The sequence below is a fragment of the Asterias rubens genome, chromosome 21 (assembly GCF_902459465.1).
Source record: "Asterias rubens chromosome 21, eAstRub1.3, whole genome shotgun sequence".
Classification (NCBI taxonomy): Eukaryota; Metazoa; Echinodermata; class Asteroidea; order Forcipulatida; family Asteriidae; genus Asterias; species Asterias rubens.
This window is the reverse complement of record NC_047082.1, coordinates 3,114,545-3,130,912: the sequence shown is the minus strand read 5'-3', so window position 1 is coordinate 3,130,912 and position 16,368 is coordinate 3,114,545. Positions and strand designations below refer to the sequence as shown.

At 40.0% G+C, this 16,368-nt stretch overlaps 1 protein-coding gene across 1 annotated transcript in view; it reads left to right on the top strand.

The window, feature by feature from the left end:
- Window positions 1-16,368, top strand: part of LOC117304446 — a 230,747-nt gene that overhangs the window by 10,563 nt on the left and 203,816 nt on the right. The window contains exons 2-19 of the mRNA XM_033788903.1: window positions 29-305; window positions 691-914; window positions 1,442-1,561; window positions 2,142-2,237; window positions 2,701-2,831; window positions 3,487-3,655; window positions 4,208-4,296; window positions 4,863-5,067; window positions 5,491-5,619; window positions 6,028-6,105; window positions 6,560-6,721; window positions 7,510-7,614; window positions 7,982-8,077; window positions 12,274-12,396; window positions 13,155-13,301; window positions 14,125-14,279; window positions 14,472-15,799; window positions 16,160-16,305. Of these exons, the coding sequence (XP_033644794.1) occupies window positions 29-305; window positions 691-914; window positions 1,442-1,561; window positions 2,142-2,237; window positions 2,701-2,831; window positions 3,487-3,655; window positions 4,208-4,296; window positions 4,863-5,067; window positions 5,491-5,619; window positions 6,028-6,105; window positions 6,560-6,721; window positions 7,510-7,614; window positions 7,982-8,077; window positions 12,274-12,396; window positions 13,155-13,301; window positions 14,125-14,279; window positions 14,472-15,799; window positions 16,160-16,305 (3,780 nt within the window). The remainder of the gene's footprint in view (window positions 1-28; window positions 306-690; window positions 915-1,441; window positions 1,562-2,141; window positions 2,238-2,700; window positions 2,832-3,486; window positions 3,656-4,207; window positions 4,297-4,862; window positions 5,068-5,490; window positions 5,620-6,027; window positions 6,106-6,559; window positions 6,722-7,509; window positions 7,615-7,981; window positions 8,078-12,273; window positions 12,397-13,154; window positions 13,302-14,124; window positions 14,280-14,471; window positions 15,800-16,159; window positions 16,306-16,368) is intronic.

Sequence of the window (16,368 nt, the reverse complement as noted above, 5' to 3'; positions counted from 1 at the left end):
AAGTATTTCTTTTGTCATTTGTTTTTAGATTTCCGATATCATGATCGATGGCCAACACCTTCAGCCCAGGGAGGCGCTCCTCCAGTGGGCTAAACAGACCGTCGACGGGGTACCGGGCGTCAACGTGACCAACTTCGGCCGGAGCTGGAGAGATGGACTTGCCTTCAATGCCATCATCTACCGCAACAGGCCTGACCTGGTGGACTTTGATAGCCTTAGGCCCTCTGATCATAAGAAGAATCTGAGGACGGCGTTCACGGTGGCCGAGAGAGATCTAGGAGTTCCTAAGTTACTGGAAGCTGAAGGTTTGTAAATAATACTCATAAATACCCGGGACGATTTTCCTTTTTTTTGGGGGGGAAGGGCAAGAGGGCATCAAATACCATGTTTAACCGTGTAAATTAAACACAGTAAGAAGAGTCATTAATCCGCCATTTAAAACATTGCAGGTTCGTGGTCCTGCGATAAAAGGACCTCGACATACATAGAAGGGCCACGACCCTGCCAGAGATTTTACTCATAGCTTTATCAGGGTAATTAGCCAGCCAAATCACTTTGACTGTTCCTACCCTCAGACGTTATAGTCATTATTTTCTTTTCCAAAACAATGTATTATCCCTACAAATATTTTCAGACTTGTTCAGAATCTTGAAATGCTTTTCCCCTTTATTTTGATTCTTCATCTTACAGATGTAGATGTACCCGAGCCCGATGAGAAAATCGTCATGACGTACGTTTCCCAACTGTACGAGGTCTTCCCCGCAGTCCCCCCTAAGCGGACGAAGACTTCCAGCATGAGCACAACGCTCAAGACGTCCTCGCAGTCTGTCCCCGCGGCTGCATCATCGTCTTACGTCACGTCCTCACGGAGCGAGCAAACATCCAGCTCTGCATCTTCCAATAGTGTCACCAATGTGAGTTTGCTGTTTTTTTCTTCTTGCAATTGAAAGAAAAAAAAGAAAGAAAAAAAAAGTTTGCTGCCTAAAGCCCGGTTCATACTTCCTGCGAGTGCGGATGCGAAGCGACTTTTGATGTTTCATGGCTGTTTTCGCAGCGAAAATGATCCGCAGAAGTTAAAAACACAGTTCAACTCTTGAGAATTATTCAGTGCGAATATGTGATGTCAAAATTGGTATTGCATTCGCATTTGCAGAAAGTATGAACCAGGCTTTACTCTGACAGTCACAAAGTAACAGGCATGTCAATGGGTCAAGTGGTCACCGTAGTCCAGTGGTTAGATTGCAGGTTCAAATCTCTGACCGCCACAAGGTATCAGGCCTGTTTAGCTGAAACTTCCATCCTTGTCTTCTTTCCATTGGGTTCTTGGCTCTTGATCACTTAAATCCATTCTTATAACGTGATCATGACCTTTTAAATAAATATATAACCACTGCGTACAATTTTTCTGATTGTTTTGTTCTGATGTTTTGTTTAACCACAGGGCACTAGTCCCCAATGGGAGGTGTACACACAACCTGCTCGTCAGATGGTCGAGTGGGTCAAACGTACTAACACAAGGTTCGAAGATCGTAGTGTTCCCCAAACTACGTCTGAGATCAAGGTAATGTCACAACTGTTTCTGAAATCTATAAAAAATGTATGTTTTGACAACCTTGTGTCAAATGGGGAGAACTAGAATATTCTGGAGGGCCATGCAATGTTTGTTTTACATTTGTCCACAAGCTTGTTGTCATAGACACTGATTCATACCAGACCAAAGCACATACGGGAAGGGTTGGAATTATACAACAGGCTGCAACTGCCTTCATCAAGCCTCCTGCAAACAAAGACTGTTACAAATTCTCCTTCCTCCCAAGATTATTTGCAGAATGGAACAAACTACCATGAAATATTCCTGAAGCACCAACTATTAGTATTTTTAAGGGTAAACTTCAAGCCATGGACATGGAACATCATCGGGGGGCACACTTTATACAAATCTTGCTGCTCAGTCACCTCTATGTTTACATCCTGATGAATAGAGACTGTGCAGTATATCACCGGGACCAGAACCAGAACTTTGTTATTGTTGTGATTTCCTAATCTGTAAGAAGTCAAATTTTATGTTGTGATGAAAGTATACCACTGGGTTGTACTGTGCCTCATAAAACTATTTTTTATTTTTTGGTTGATGTGTGCAGAGAGCCCTAGCTGAGTTGAGTCGCTTCAAGTCTGAGGAAGTCCCCGCCAAACAGGCTGAGAAGCAACGTGTCGTCAGTAAATTCAGAGAAGTGGAGGTGAGAAATCCCAAAGTGCCTGCATCATAATTTAGTTTACGTACATGTATTACGTAGGCAATTTTCAAAGACCAGTATCTGCACTATCTGTGACCCAACATATACATTAAATAACAATCCTGGGAAAGTTTAAGCTCAATCTGTCATCAGAGTCAGGAGAAAACAGTAAATTAAAACCCCATTAAATTTTTAACGATTTTCAAACAACGGGTTTTGGATGCGCCCGATAGTGTCAAATTGTATACTCATTTCCTGAAATTAAGCATTTTAGGCAAAACTATTTCAAGGAAGGTTTCCCACCATGGCAATCTTTATACCATTTAAGTCATGTCCAAATCTGTGATTATTTACATTTTCAATCTTACCAATGTTGTGCTTACTTTTAACGTGAGACCCTCAAGCGCATATTCTTGACCCACTTGCACTGATTTTGACCTTTAACCTTTACCCTTTGACCCTGCAGAGGAGTTCCAAGTCCTCTGGCCAGTTTCGTCCCCCACCTGGCCTACACGTCAATGACGTCGAGTCTCAGTTTGACCGTTGTATGCTGTCCATTCAGCAGCGAGAGCATGTCCTCAACTCTGAGCTTCACAGGTAAAAAACTCTACCAATATCTCTGTGTGTAGTGGAAGTAGTGTGTAGTGTTAGAGTAGATTCTAGACCCTGCCGTCAGTTTCACAAAACTCTTCCTGACTTAAGACTAATCGTAGGACTTAGGACGAGTCCCAATCCTGCACTGTAGCATGCGGACCTTAAGATTAATCCTAAGTTAAGACAAGTTACTTGTCCTAACTCGAGATAAGACGAGTCCTAAATCTTTGTGAAATTGACCCCTGGACACCTTCCGTAATGTCAAAGACCAGTTTTCTCACCTGGTATATCCCAACATATGCATAAATTTGACTCAATTGGTCATCGAAGTTGCAAGAGAATAATAAAAGCTAAAAAAATACCCTTGTTGCACAAATTGTTGTGCTCTCAGATGCCTAATAAAAGGCTTCATGAAATTATCTCTTTCTCAAATTTTATGTTACCTCAGAGGGAGCGGTTTCTCACATTGTTTTAGACTATCAACAGTCCTCCGTTGCTCTGTACCAAGAAAGTTTTTATGCTAACAACTATTTGTGTCACTAATGTAGATGTTTTTGAGATGTTATTGTGAAATGCAATATATAAGAGCTAGTTACAATTATTATTATTATTACTTGATACATAATAACACAACCTCCCTCATCCCTCCACCCAACAGAATGGAACAGCAAGATGCCCTTGCCGACAAAGTGAGTCGACAGATCCCCATGGTGTCAGCTGATCTTGATACGATCCAATCACGGATCCATGACGCTGAAGGCAAAGCTGATAAACTGACTGCCGCTGATGTCCGTACAATGATTGATGACATTGAATCAGCTTCCAAGGTGAGGGAAAACAAGGATGTTTAGATGTTGCTCGGCAGTGAAGTTAATAAAGTCCGCTCAGTGAAGTTAATAAAGTCCGCTCTGTCCATTCAGCGAAAGGAGTATTCTTGGCTGATTTTCTACCTTCCGCCCCAGTCGGTAGTAAAGCAGGACAGTTCTTTTCAGAACTGAGAAATCTCACGAGTTCAGAAAATTTACTCTGCAGTAGTAAGAGAAGTCTCCCGAACTCCAAAAAAATATACTTCACGTTATACACACAGTGTTACCGCAAACCAAATACACATTGATACCTCACCATGCATAGCCTCAAACTCCATAGATTAGCTTTTTGAGATTAGTTTTGCAGAAGGGATGTATCTTATATGGTTGGGCATTGTGAGGCTGCTAAGGAAAAGCTTACACCTGATAATAAGTTAATTTTCGTAACTTAACTTTTTTGTCCTTCAATTTTGTATTATGCAAACAAGGCTGAAAACAACTTTTGGTAAGCGGCTTCAATAAGAAAAATTATTAAATGTGAAAATGTTAACTATTTTTTGTTTGTCTTGACAGACTTGTGACAAAAACATAGCCATTCTGATGCGAGAAGTGGCTCAACTGAGACAGAACAATCACTCCAATGGACCAGAGCTGTCTAGGAAGTAAGTTCAATTTTCAAAGATGAAACTTCAGATTTAAAGAGTTTTAATACCTTTTGTAAATCAAGTTTTTCGGCCATGACATGAATTCCCACTCACTGTGAATGAGTCACATGATTTAACAAATTGCTGGCCTACGGAAATCGACCACTCACCCCCCTCCCTCCCTCCATCCCAGCCCAGGCGACGCCCGATCATGGGCCCGATCGTACACTCTTGATTTGTTGAGATGTAGAACAAAGAGTCATCCCAACAACTTTATTCCATGCATCTCTTTGGAACTCCTTGCCTAAGGGATGCTTCCCCCATCCCACAATCTGGACTACAATGGTCCCTGGCCGCACGCTTCTCGTCCCCGTGCTAAGGCCCCGTCTAGCCTCAGCTCCTTCACACCGTTGTCACGCGAACGCGAACATAACGGCCATCCGTCGACTTGTCTTGGACACTCAAAGAGTTGTCTGATGGTTGGATAGACAATCCGCCGAGTTGTCCGAACGGTCGAGTTGCATGAACGAATGAGTTGTCTGACGCCACTTTGCATTGACATTTTTTGTTGTACTTGTTCTCAGACTTGACCAACTGCAGCAACGCCTGACCACCCTGCGTACCTTCCAGATTGCCGGGACTACACAGAAAGTGACTAGCCGCACTATGGTACAGGGTGACGCCATCAAGCTGGAACGCCGTGTGGAGATGCGCACAGAGCGTCGCTTTGTTGAGGGCAACGTGGACCAATTCGTCAAGGAGTGCTACAAATGGGTCAAAAACAAAGAGGCGAGTAAACTCTCAAATTAAAAAACAAAAATTGTTGATCAAATAAAATGTTTACTAACAATGTAATCATAATTTGAAGGTGCTGAAGAAAATATTTTGAAATTAAATAAAAGCTTAATATTTTTTGCTCGGTTATGACCCAAAATATTTGTGTTTTAGTCAGGGTTTGTGCATACTACATGTACATGTAATTGTTCGTGTCTGGTGCCTTTTATGCTTTAGTAACTGTGAATAGGGATTCTAGTTACACCACATTATGCTGACTATTCCCCCTTCTAGCCTCTAGTCTTTTCTTTGCCATTTCCCTTCCATGTATTTTAAATTTGTCATGCACTTTTGATCATTTCATATGTAGAGGGCACAATATAAAATTTGTAATTATTATCTTTATTATTAAATTCCTTTGTATTTTTTTGTGTACAGTCGACTCTGAAAGTTGCAAGCTACGGAGATGACTTGGAGAAGGTTCAGAAGACTTTGCAGCAGAGCAAGGCCGACCTGCATGCCATCCGAGAGTATGAACGAAACATCGCCAAGTGCCGCAATGTCCTGGTAAGTGGAAATTTATGAGAGAGAAATAAATTAGCATGCTTGGTTGGTTGATATCAAGCTACATGTATTAGTATCGTTTGAATTTTATGAAAAGAGTACAAAATAGTAACTTTTAACGGGTTTTGATACCGTTTGTAGATCAAGTTTTTGGCCATGACAGGAATCCCTACTCAATGTGAATGAATGTGTATGTAATACAATTTACTTGTAGAAATTATTTTTGTGAGATTGTTTTCCTAATTTCTCAAAAACTAAAGCAAAACTCGGCAAGTAATATTTGATGGGAAGCTTTCTACCATCATTATTTTTAAACCATGTAAGTTTAATGTAAATCTGTGTATGTTTGTGTTTCGTACAAAATGTACCCAAACCCTTTTGATGTTGTGTCTGTCTATTTCTTTGTAACAGTCTAATATGACCGGAGAGGAGCTTCAAAGGAACACTGACCAGGTGGCCATCTTGGAAGAGGCTTATAAATTTCTCCTGGTAAGTTTATCAGTCAATGTCAGAAATGTAGTGGGGAGGGTAGTTTTGGGATCATATTGAAATGTTCAACTTGGTTTATTGAGTTTTCTTTAAAATGTATCTATTGAAGTAGCATAGCCGATGTTCGCTGAAAGAAAATTGTTACAGGAAATTTTTCTCTGAATGGTTTTTGGAAGTGTCAGTGTGTTTATAAATAGTTTTGGGTTTGAACAAAGGCAAATTGACTGGAGTGGGACTTGAACCAACGACCTGCAGATTATTGTACCGGTGCTCTACCAAGTGAGCTATCTAGCCCTATGGCGGTCTCCCTACTTTCTTCGAAGGTTTCTTTCTTTCTAGGAAGTTGAGCTGCTCCTAGAGTTTGTCCAGTTGTCAACCTTTATTTTTGTAGTGTGGTTCAAGGTGGGTTTTTTTTTTTTACGGGTGGTTTCCTTGAATATTTCTTTTCTGTTAGGACATGGCCGTCAAGCGAGTTCGTGACATCGAACTGCTCCTGGAGTTTGTCCAGATGTCGACCAAAGAGATGATCTGGATGAACCAGAAGGAAGAGGAGCACGCCAACCGTGACTTGAGCGCCAGGAATCTGGACATTGCTGAACTGGAGAAACACTACAAGGTAGACATTTATGTTCTATCACTCCATTACTAGCTATCTCTAAACAAATCATCTTCCAGCTGATGCCCATTGTCCACAAAGCATTCAAAGCCATTGGACACTTTCGGTACAGAAAAAGATATAAAAGTTCACAGATTTACAAACAACTTACAGGGTTTACAGAAGGTAATTGTGAAAGACTTCTCTTGAAATATTATTCCATGAAATGCTTTACTTCTTGAGAAAACATTTAAACAATATAAATTCTCGATATCGAGAATTACGGATTTATTTTAAACACATGTCATGACACGGCAAAACGTGCGGAAACAAGGGTGGGTTTTCCCGTTATTTTCTCCCGACTCTGATGACCGATTGAGCCTAAATTTTCACAGGTTTGTTATTTTATATAGAAGTTGTGATACACGAAGTGTGGGCCTTGGACAATACTGTTTACCGAAAGTGTCGAATGGCTTTAACTGCAATGTTCCCAATCATATCCTAGTACTTCAAACTTACACGACTACTGCCTATCTGTAGAGCTATCAAATTTGTTGGGTGGCCTTACTTCATGATTCTTCAAGCATTGAGGCAAAGCAAAGAGAGGGAGCTGAGAGTTTGGGGTTGGAACCTGTGTCCCCTGAATAGAGGACACACTGGAGGAGTGTTGTCTTGAGGGTACAAATGTAACTCAACGTCATTAGAGTGAACACTCAGATTGCATTGGGCTTGGTCTTAACCCCATCTACTGTTACAAGATCCGATACACAAATTTTGAAACAACTCGTTTCTGTTTTTTAATTCCTCAGAATCTGATGCGTGAAATCCAGGGTCGTGAGAGGCAGGTGACCTCTGTGCAGAACCATGGAGAGAGACTCCATAATGACAACCATCCAGCTAAGCCATGCATTGTTGTAAGCATAGTTGGCTAGTGCCTAGGATTACATATAGGACTTAACAAGTCCATTCTCAAAGTTAACAACAGAAAATTGTAAAGTTTAAGATGGAGATTCTAAACAAGTTTTGTGAAGTGTAGTTCAGTTATGAAAACAGATGTAAAAATTTTATGTATTTAAAATACAAATACAGTAGGTTCATACTTCCTGCGAATGCATCGTGCGAATTTCCTAGCTTCACAATTGGAACGGGAGCTCGTACGGGGTCACTAGGAAGTATGAACTGGGCTTTGCTAGTCCCAAACAGTGGTGGGTTGACTTGGATGTGACACGTTTGTATTCCTTTTTCCCTCCATATTTTTGATCCCGCTTCTGCCACCACCAGGATCATCTGTCAGCTATGCAGTCTCAGTGGAACACCCTGACACAGCTTGCCCACTCCCTGGAGACACACTTGAAGTATGCTGCAGAGTACCACCAGGTAAATCAACATACCTCTCCCCACCCTAGGGGGAATTGACACAAACCCACATAAACATCCACATAAACATCCATGTTTTACATATTCCCCGCCAACATTCCCATGGCTGAAATTTTAATGTGCCATAGTTTGTGATGTTCTTTGATTTGTTGTTATATTTGTGCAATTGATGATCTTACAGGGGGCATATTATGAGATGATTGTTGTATTTATATTGCCCTGTATAATGACCCGGGCGGTCTTTGTTTATTATGTCCCAATTTGCATGCAGTGTCCTTTAAACATTGTGACCATGTTACAATGCCCCTTATAATATATTTGGAGTCATTTTAAGCTTGTATGCATACTTTGGACTTGGTGTTGCATTAATGCCCCAGCCCTGCCAGTAACGACCTCGGTCATGGGAAGTTAATAGTTCTGATGATAATAGTTCTGATGCTAATTTACCAATTCCCTTTTTACATGTATGAGGCTATATCCCAACAACCTTTTGTAGTCTCCCAGTCAATTGTGGTGTATTTTATACAGATGGTTGTTGTTATAATGCTCCTCTCCTCAATAATGCCCCCATTGCAGGGCCATTAGTGATAATGCCCTCATATGTATGAGATAACATCCGAATAACCATTCTCCCAGTCAATGGGTTGTTATAATGCCCCCTCCCCCTCACCATTAATGCCATCACTGCAGGGCCATTAGTGATAATTCACATTAGTGATAATTCACTAATGCCTCATATGAGGCTTTATCCCTAAAAACCATTCAAGGTCTCCCAGTAAAGCATGACTTGATATCCCATAAGTGATGGCAATAATAAGATTGCTGTGGTCTTCAAGTCTCGCCCTGAAGACATTTCCGTATCACTCAAGAAGGATTTTGTTTTTAGACTCAAGTAGCAGTGAAGACAAACCATGTAGATTGTTATCAGCGCAAACATTTCACATCATTTTACATTGACACATTACACAGAATGGCTTACTAATGCTACAGATAGCCCCACCATTACAGCTAGTTAATATGCGCTTTTTATTTTACCCCAATGCGCTAAGCAGTTTCAATTTGTTTTTGTTTTTATTTATTTTTATAGTCTTAATATATATTTGTTTATTTCCTTATTTAAAAAAAAATGTGGGGGGGGGTCATTCACATGGTTACATTTCATTAGATTGCATCATTTGAATGGACATTTCACTTTTTTAATTCGCACAGTGAAGTCGAGATAATTTGGGTTTGGATAAAAACTTTGTTTTGTAGCCTCAGTTGAATTGTTAAGTCACCATACATGTTATACATTTCTAATGGTTTTACTCATTTTCAATAACAAACAAACCTGTTGATGAGTTGTTTATTGTTAATAATTATTTTAATATACCCCGAAATACATGAATGCTTTACACAAATCCACACAAGAGCATGCAGACCATCCGCGCAATTATTTATTCATTTATGCTAATGAGATGCAAATTCATTGCATAATTTAATGATTTTAATGTTTTGCATGAATATTTAATAATGTAACCGATATATAAAATCTAACAACAATAACAAAGACTGAAGAAGTTCTGCTCAGTTGCCCATATATATGCAACTGAAAAATTTAACAACCGAACGCTCGTGAAAAATGTATAAAAAACTAACAAGCTATCAAAGTTGGTTATTTTTTCTAATTCCTGTTGAATGATAAATAACGCAAATATTGCACAAGCTGTATTAATAATTGATTCAGAGGGTTGTTTTGTTATAGGTGTTAAACCAGTGAATTAACAATCACTTCATCACCAACACATCTCAAACGTAAATACAACACTGGTTCACCCTTTTCACCTGAACAAAACCTCTTCTGAACCCAAGTTCCCGAGAGACCCACAAAAAACTCCTTCTGAACACACCTCAAAACTTACCAACAAGACTCAAGAAAAGAACCAACTCTTTGTTTGGTCTAAAAGAAATATTGTTTAGTGAGTTTATGAATTTTGTGTAACCCAAATTTGTTTCTCATCGCAAAGAACGTTTTCTTTTTTAAATTGAGAATGCTTTTAAATAAATTATGCTTAATTCTAGAATTCAATATTAATGGTTTTATGGGAGAGAAATTGGTAAAGTAGATAAAATATATCACAATACATGCTTTGACACTATGATAGTGTAAGTTGGTTTAAAGAGAATTGGATGGGATTCGAACCAGCAAACTTTGGGTTACCATTCAAGTGCTATACTATAGGGCTTCTGGACCTACTTAATCCAAACGTGTTTTTTCTATGGAATGAGTTCTATATTGTACAATGTTTAAACTCCATTGGGGCTTAATTGAAGGAACTCTATTCAGTGTTATTGATTAAGTTATAAAATATAAACAATCTCACTGTACAAATGGCTAAATGAAAAGTTCATTTGTAGCCAAATCCCTTCCCTTTAAATGAGACATAAAAAGCATGTCCTGGTTGGATGTATTGTGTGTTGCATGAAAGTAACTTTTATATTTGCATGACTCGATGTTAATGTGAATGCATGCTTAGATATTCAGAGAATCCTACTGAATGCATGCCTTTCAGTGTTATTCATTTCGCGCATGACTTTGATGTACCGGTGAAACGAGAAAATCAAATACGTGCATGCGTGTACATCCATTTCGTGGTGTTTCGTGGTGTCAGTGCGTTGAGCGTGTCCACCGGTTATTTCTTTTTACAAGACACTCCAGCATGTCAAATTGTGATGTCAATGTCCCTTATGCATTCTCCTCTACGTTACGGAACGTTTCATACCCTATGTCAGTGGACCAATCACATTCTCACCCCATCAATGTGCGGTTGCCCAGTTACCTGTGGTGTTTCGTGGTGTCAGTGCGTTGAGCGTGTCCACCATTCGATTTTTTTTTCAAAACACTCCAGCATGTCAATGTCCCTTTTGCATTCTTCTCTACGTTACGGTACGTTTCATACAATATCCCTTTGTTCGTGGACCAATCACACTCTCACCCCATCAATGTGCGGTTGCCCAGTAACCTGTGTTGTTCTGCATGGTAAGTGGTTCACGTAATATGCTAAATGTTATATCATTTTTTTGTAATACCCTAGCTCCATTTCTTTTTTGTCTTCCTCTACATATTTTATTCATTCTCCAGTAATTTGTTAACAGTGGTCCTTTTAGAATGGTGACGGCATGCATTTGTTTATATGATATTATTATATAAAAACCATTCCACAACTTCTTTATATACCCACTAATACATAAACCATTAATTCATCTTGATTTAAATGATGCCATGACCCCCCCCCCCACCTCCCCCCCCCCCCCACCTAAAAAAAAAACCCAGCAGAGATTCTCAGTAAACAAAATGAGATTTTGTCAACTAAATTCCTTTATACATTTTATAAAACTAAATTGCACTGTCAACTTGCGCGAAGTAAGAATTGTGTAAAATGATTTGAACAAAAACAAGTAATAATAATCGTTTGTTATGTAGCGCTTTATACACCAGAAAGGCGTCTTAAAGCGCTTCCAACATTTCCAAATAGCTAGTAGCCTGACGTTTTGACCCTAGCAGAGTCTTTCTCGAAGGCTAAATAGTTTAACTCCAAATTAAAAATGTGGCATTATTTAGAAGTGAAATGAGGTATCGTAGTGTTTACTCTCCCTTGGGTGTGTTTTCATTGAAGTGTTTGTAAATCATTGTAAACTCAGCTATGTATCGTGACTTGACAATTTGGGCTTGTGTTACAAAGAATTTTTTTTAAAGATGAGTACAGTTTTCTTTTTGGTAGTTGATATTTTTTACAGCTTTCACTTTTTTGATATTTTTACCCCCGTTAGAACGCTTGTAGTGCTTGTTTCTTTTTGCATTTAAACTCAGTAGTAGTTTACAAACAATATCTGAATTATGTTAGTTATGAAATGTGCATAACATGCATTTTCCATAGAGATGTAGAATCCATAGAAAAAAAAAAATTATTTTCAAGAATAAAAAGTGGTTTGTGTTGCAAAAACTAACACAAACTTGAGATGTAGTTGATTAACCTGCAATGCTTCACATGTTGCTTCGTATTAATGAAAACACATCCAACATAAGACTTGTCTAAATTTGTAAAAAGTTTAATTTCCTAACAAATTACTTTATGACTTAGTTTTAAGAAATGCAAATCGTAGATGTGTATTAGTCGGAGAGTATTTTGCAGAACTTGGTTTTTCTTCTCTTGCAGTTTTTCTACGATGCCAGGGAATTTGAGCAATGGATGGCTCGGAACCAGGAACTCCTTGCCTCCAAATATGACCAAAAAGACATGTCACCGTCGGAGGCCAAGCAACTTCTTCAAGAACTAATGGTGGGTTGAAATTGTTTAAGTACTTCATATTTTTAATTGTGTTTTATCCTTTCCTGTAATTGGTGGTTTGGTCAATAAATATATAATAGGAACATTTTGACTAGTTGAAGAAGAAATTATAATTGGAGCATGCCATTCAAACCCAACCTTAACTTGAACCATTCCAAATATAACTCAGCCTACTTTATCCCAATATAGCCTAATGTCACCCCAACCCAACCCATTCCGGCCAAATCTTATCCCAAATTCCTTACCAAACCATACACACACTCTAGCCTACTCTACCCAATTCAACCCACCTCACCCCTTCTCGCCCAATCCAAAACTAACTTGGTCTTGGTATATAGCCTTACATCATCCCAACCCAACCCATTCTAGCCAAATCTTATCCCAAATTCCTCACCAAACCATTCCCACACTCTAGCCTACTCTTCCCAAATCTTCCCACCTTACCCCTTCTCGCCCAATCCAAACCTCATCCCAGTATAGCCTTACCTCAACCCAACTCAACCCTGCCAAATTTTACCCAACCCCACCTTGCTCTATTCCTAACTATGCCTGCAGGTGACATAACAATAACCAACCTACTTCAATTTTACCAATGTTACCCACATTCCAGCCCTACTCAACCCACCTCACCCCCTTCTCATCCAGGAAAAAGAACATTGTGGTTTTATAAGTGATTTTGTTCACTGTATAAGCACTTTCTTTTAACAATATTTTATTACAACCATCTTTTTTATCTAATTTCTCCTCAGACCATGAAAAACAGAATTGAGGAGTACCAGGTTGTGCTTCGAGACTTCGGCCAGAGAAGTCGACATATTGTGCCTCTTAAGAAACGACGTCAACGTCTCAATGAACCAATCCCAATTATTGCTGTGTGTGACTTTCCAGGGATTGAGGTAAGCAACCAATCTAAAATGATTTTTTTTTAACAAGGCTTTGAATGATTCAAGAGATGATGCTTGACAGATGTAAGGAGGTAGATTGTTATATTATATTGGTGCGCTGACTTTGAAAGCTCGGCGGCCAAACCAAAGTAAGAAGGGCCTTATAAAAGGTGCTGGTCACCATTTAAACTAGCTTCAAATTTTACTGGGTCCTATTTCAGTGAGCTGCTTAAGCACAACAATAGACCGATCCATTAAGCTCCGCCCCATTGCGTATTGACCAAACGCAACGTAGGTCCGACGAATAAAGTCCGACATGCGTGCAGGTATGCATGGCGCTTGCGGCAGAGTTGTGCAGAAAGGCATTGGAGAGGCCCACGTGTTCTTGCTCATACGTGCGTCGTGGGCGGAGCCTAATGGATTGGTCTATTAGCTAAGCATATCAAATGCTGATCAGAATATTGTCATCGGCCAAAATACCATGAATATCTGTAACATGGCCCAATTTCATAAAGCCTGTACACAGACATTTTCTTGCTTAACAGAAACTGGTTACCAGCCCAAATTCCATAAAGTTTGCGTTGTTGCAAATGGTGCCCCACTGATTGTTTGTTTGTCTAACAAAGACATTTGCTAATCAGTATTTTCTGCTGTACAGCTTCTTGAAATTTAGCTATGGTATCCTGTTAGTTTTTGCTAAGCAGAATATTGATTGTTAAGTAATGCTTGCTTTTTCTAAGTGCCACAATGAAATTGGACTCTTGTATGTATCAGATAATTACTTAGTAAGACTGGTAGCATTAACCATGTTTCTACTATCTTGTTTCTGTTTCAGTTGAATATAGTAAAAGGTGAGGAGTATATGCTACTTGATAACTCTAATCGCACCAAGTGGAGAGTGGTGAATCGGGCAGGGATGGAGGGACATGCTCCTGGTGTTTGCTTCCTCATTCCAGCCCCAAATGTTGAAGCGTTGGATTACATTGCACAGTAAGTACAGCATTGTACTCTCCTGAGATGCCGCCATTTTGTGTTTTGTGATTTAGACCTTTTATTGCAATGTCACAACCCAAGTTTTTGTCAACCAAGGTTATTATTTTTGGTTTTACCCATACACCGATGTGTTTAACTTTGTCAATCATAAAAGCTAACTGACAATTCCTTTGGTATTTTCATTTGCAGAATTGAGAAACAGTTTAAGCATCTTGTTGACTTATGGAATGCAACACAAACTAAACTCAAGCAATGGATCCAGGAGCAAACAGCTCTAAGCCACTCAGTGCAAAGCGTGGACACATCAGTCCGAAGAAAGACTGTCCAGCAAACGGAAGCTGCGCCTGTACCTCAGCAAGTTGTCCAGAGATCGCAAAACGGACACGAGACACAAATGAGATCGTCTTCGTCGCATCGCTCAGTCACATCCAGAAGGGAAACCACGGAAGATGGTCAGACAGTCATAGTAGAGGAGGTCACCGAACAGTTGCCAGATGGTGAAACACATCGAACGGTGACCACTCGGAAAATCCGAACGGAGGAAGTTGTTCCTGGCGAAGCGCCGCAGAGAGCTTCCCTGGAGAGAATGGCGACGCCTGAGATTCAGACCCATCGGACGGTCACTCTTAAGAAGCACATCATGAGCCCTGAGCTAACGCCAGACAGGAGCGGGACATTCCCCCAGATGTCCAAACGACAGGTCATGCTTCAACAATTCCAGGAGAACACAGAGCAGATGAGGCAGGAGGAGGAACGGGTGAAGAAAGAACGGGAGTTAGCCGAAGAGAAGGAAGTCGAACGGAGGATGATTCAGGAGGAGCATCGTCGCCAAGAGCGTCTAGAGATGGAACGAAGGACTGAGATCACAATGATGCAAGAACGAGAGACAATGGAGTTGGAGAGACAAGCTGCCGACCGAGCACGTCTTGAAAGACACCAGCAGCAAGAACAAGCTGAACGGCAATATGCGGAGAGAATGGCGTATGAGCAGCGGAAAGCAGAACAACTAGCCATGGAACGAAGACAAGAAGAAGAAAGACAACTTGCTGAAAAGATGGCTGTCGAGCGATTAGAATTCGAGATGATCGTCGCCCAACAAGCAGAGCAGTCGGAGAGAGAAAGCGCTGACCATGCTGCGTCTAAACGTCGCAAAATGGACGAAGAGGCTCGATTGGTCGCCAGGCAGCGACTTGCGGAGCAGCTTGCTGAGGAAGACCTGCAGTATGAACGGATGATGTCGCAGCAAGCCGCTGTAACAGAGCAGCGTCGTCAAGAACAGATCAGACAGCAAGATGTCTCTGAGAGTGTCACTGTGCAAACGGTGAACTCCTCGACGCAAAGAATCCATACTCAGCTTGATGACCTGACTGATCAGCTTCACACATCTCGCAGACGATCGGACGTGGACTCACAATTACAAGACAGCTATATAACAGCTGACAATGTAGAAAGGGTTTATTCATCTCGACAGATCGACACGGAGGCTGATAGCCAAGTATCAAATCTCTCTCAAGAAGGTGTGTACTGTGTATTACATAAAACACTCTGAATTATTTTCATTGCTGCACACAATTTAAGCAGTTCATTTTATTGGCTAAATTTAAATGATGCACATTAATGTTAAAAAATCAATGTTTTCATAAACTTTATTTGTTTACTTATCACTAAATTATTCCTTAAACAGTAGCAATATTTTATTGATTTTTATAATATTTATTCAATGTATGGTATATATAATAAATTGTTATTTATAATATTGTTGGTTTTATTGACAATTTATGGTAATCCAATTTGAGTAACTGAATTTCAAAACAAGTGATATGATAATATGAAATTGTTTTTCTGTGTGGTTGTGTCAAATTTTGTCCTCCGAGTAGATCGTCGTTTGATCGAGACTTTGATGATGGATATGGACGCCTTTATAAAGAGGTTGTACGAAGACCAAGAACGGCTAGAATCTAGGGTTGAAACACCCCTCCCTCACACAATGGAGGAGTCCAGAACACTCAACTCTGACTTTCAGGTAAGTCAATATTTCAAAGTAGCTTTATTCAATAAGTTTGAACTTTGACATTCCGTCCTGTAT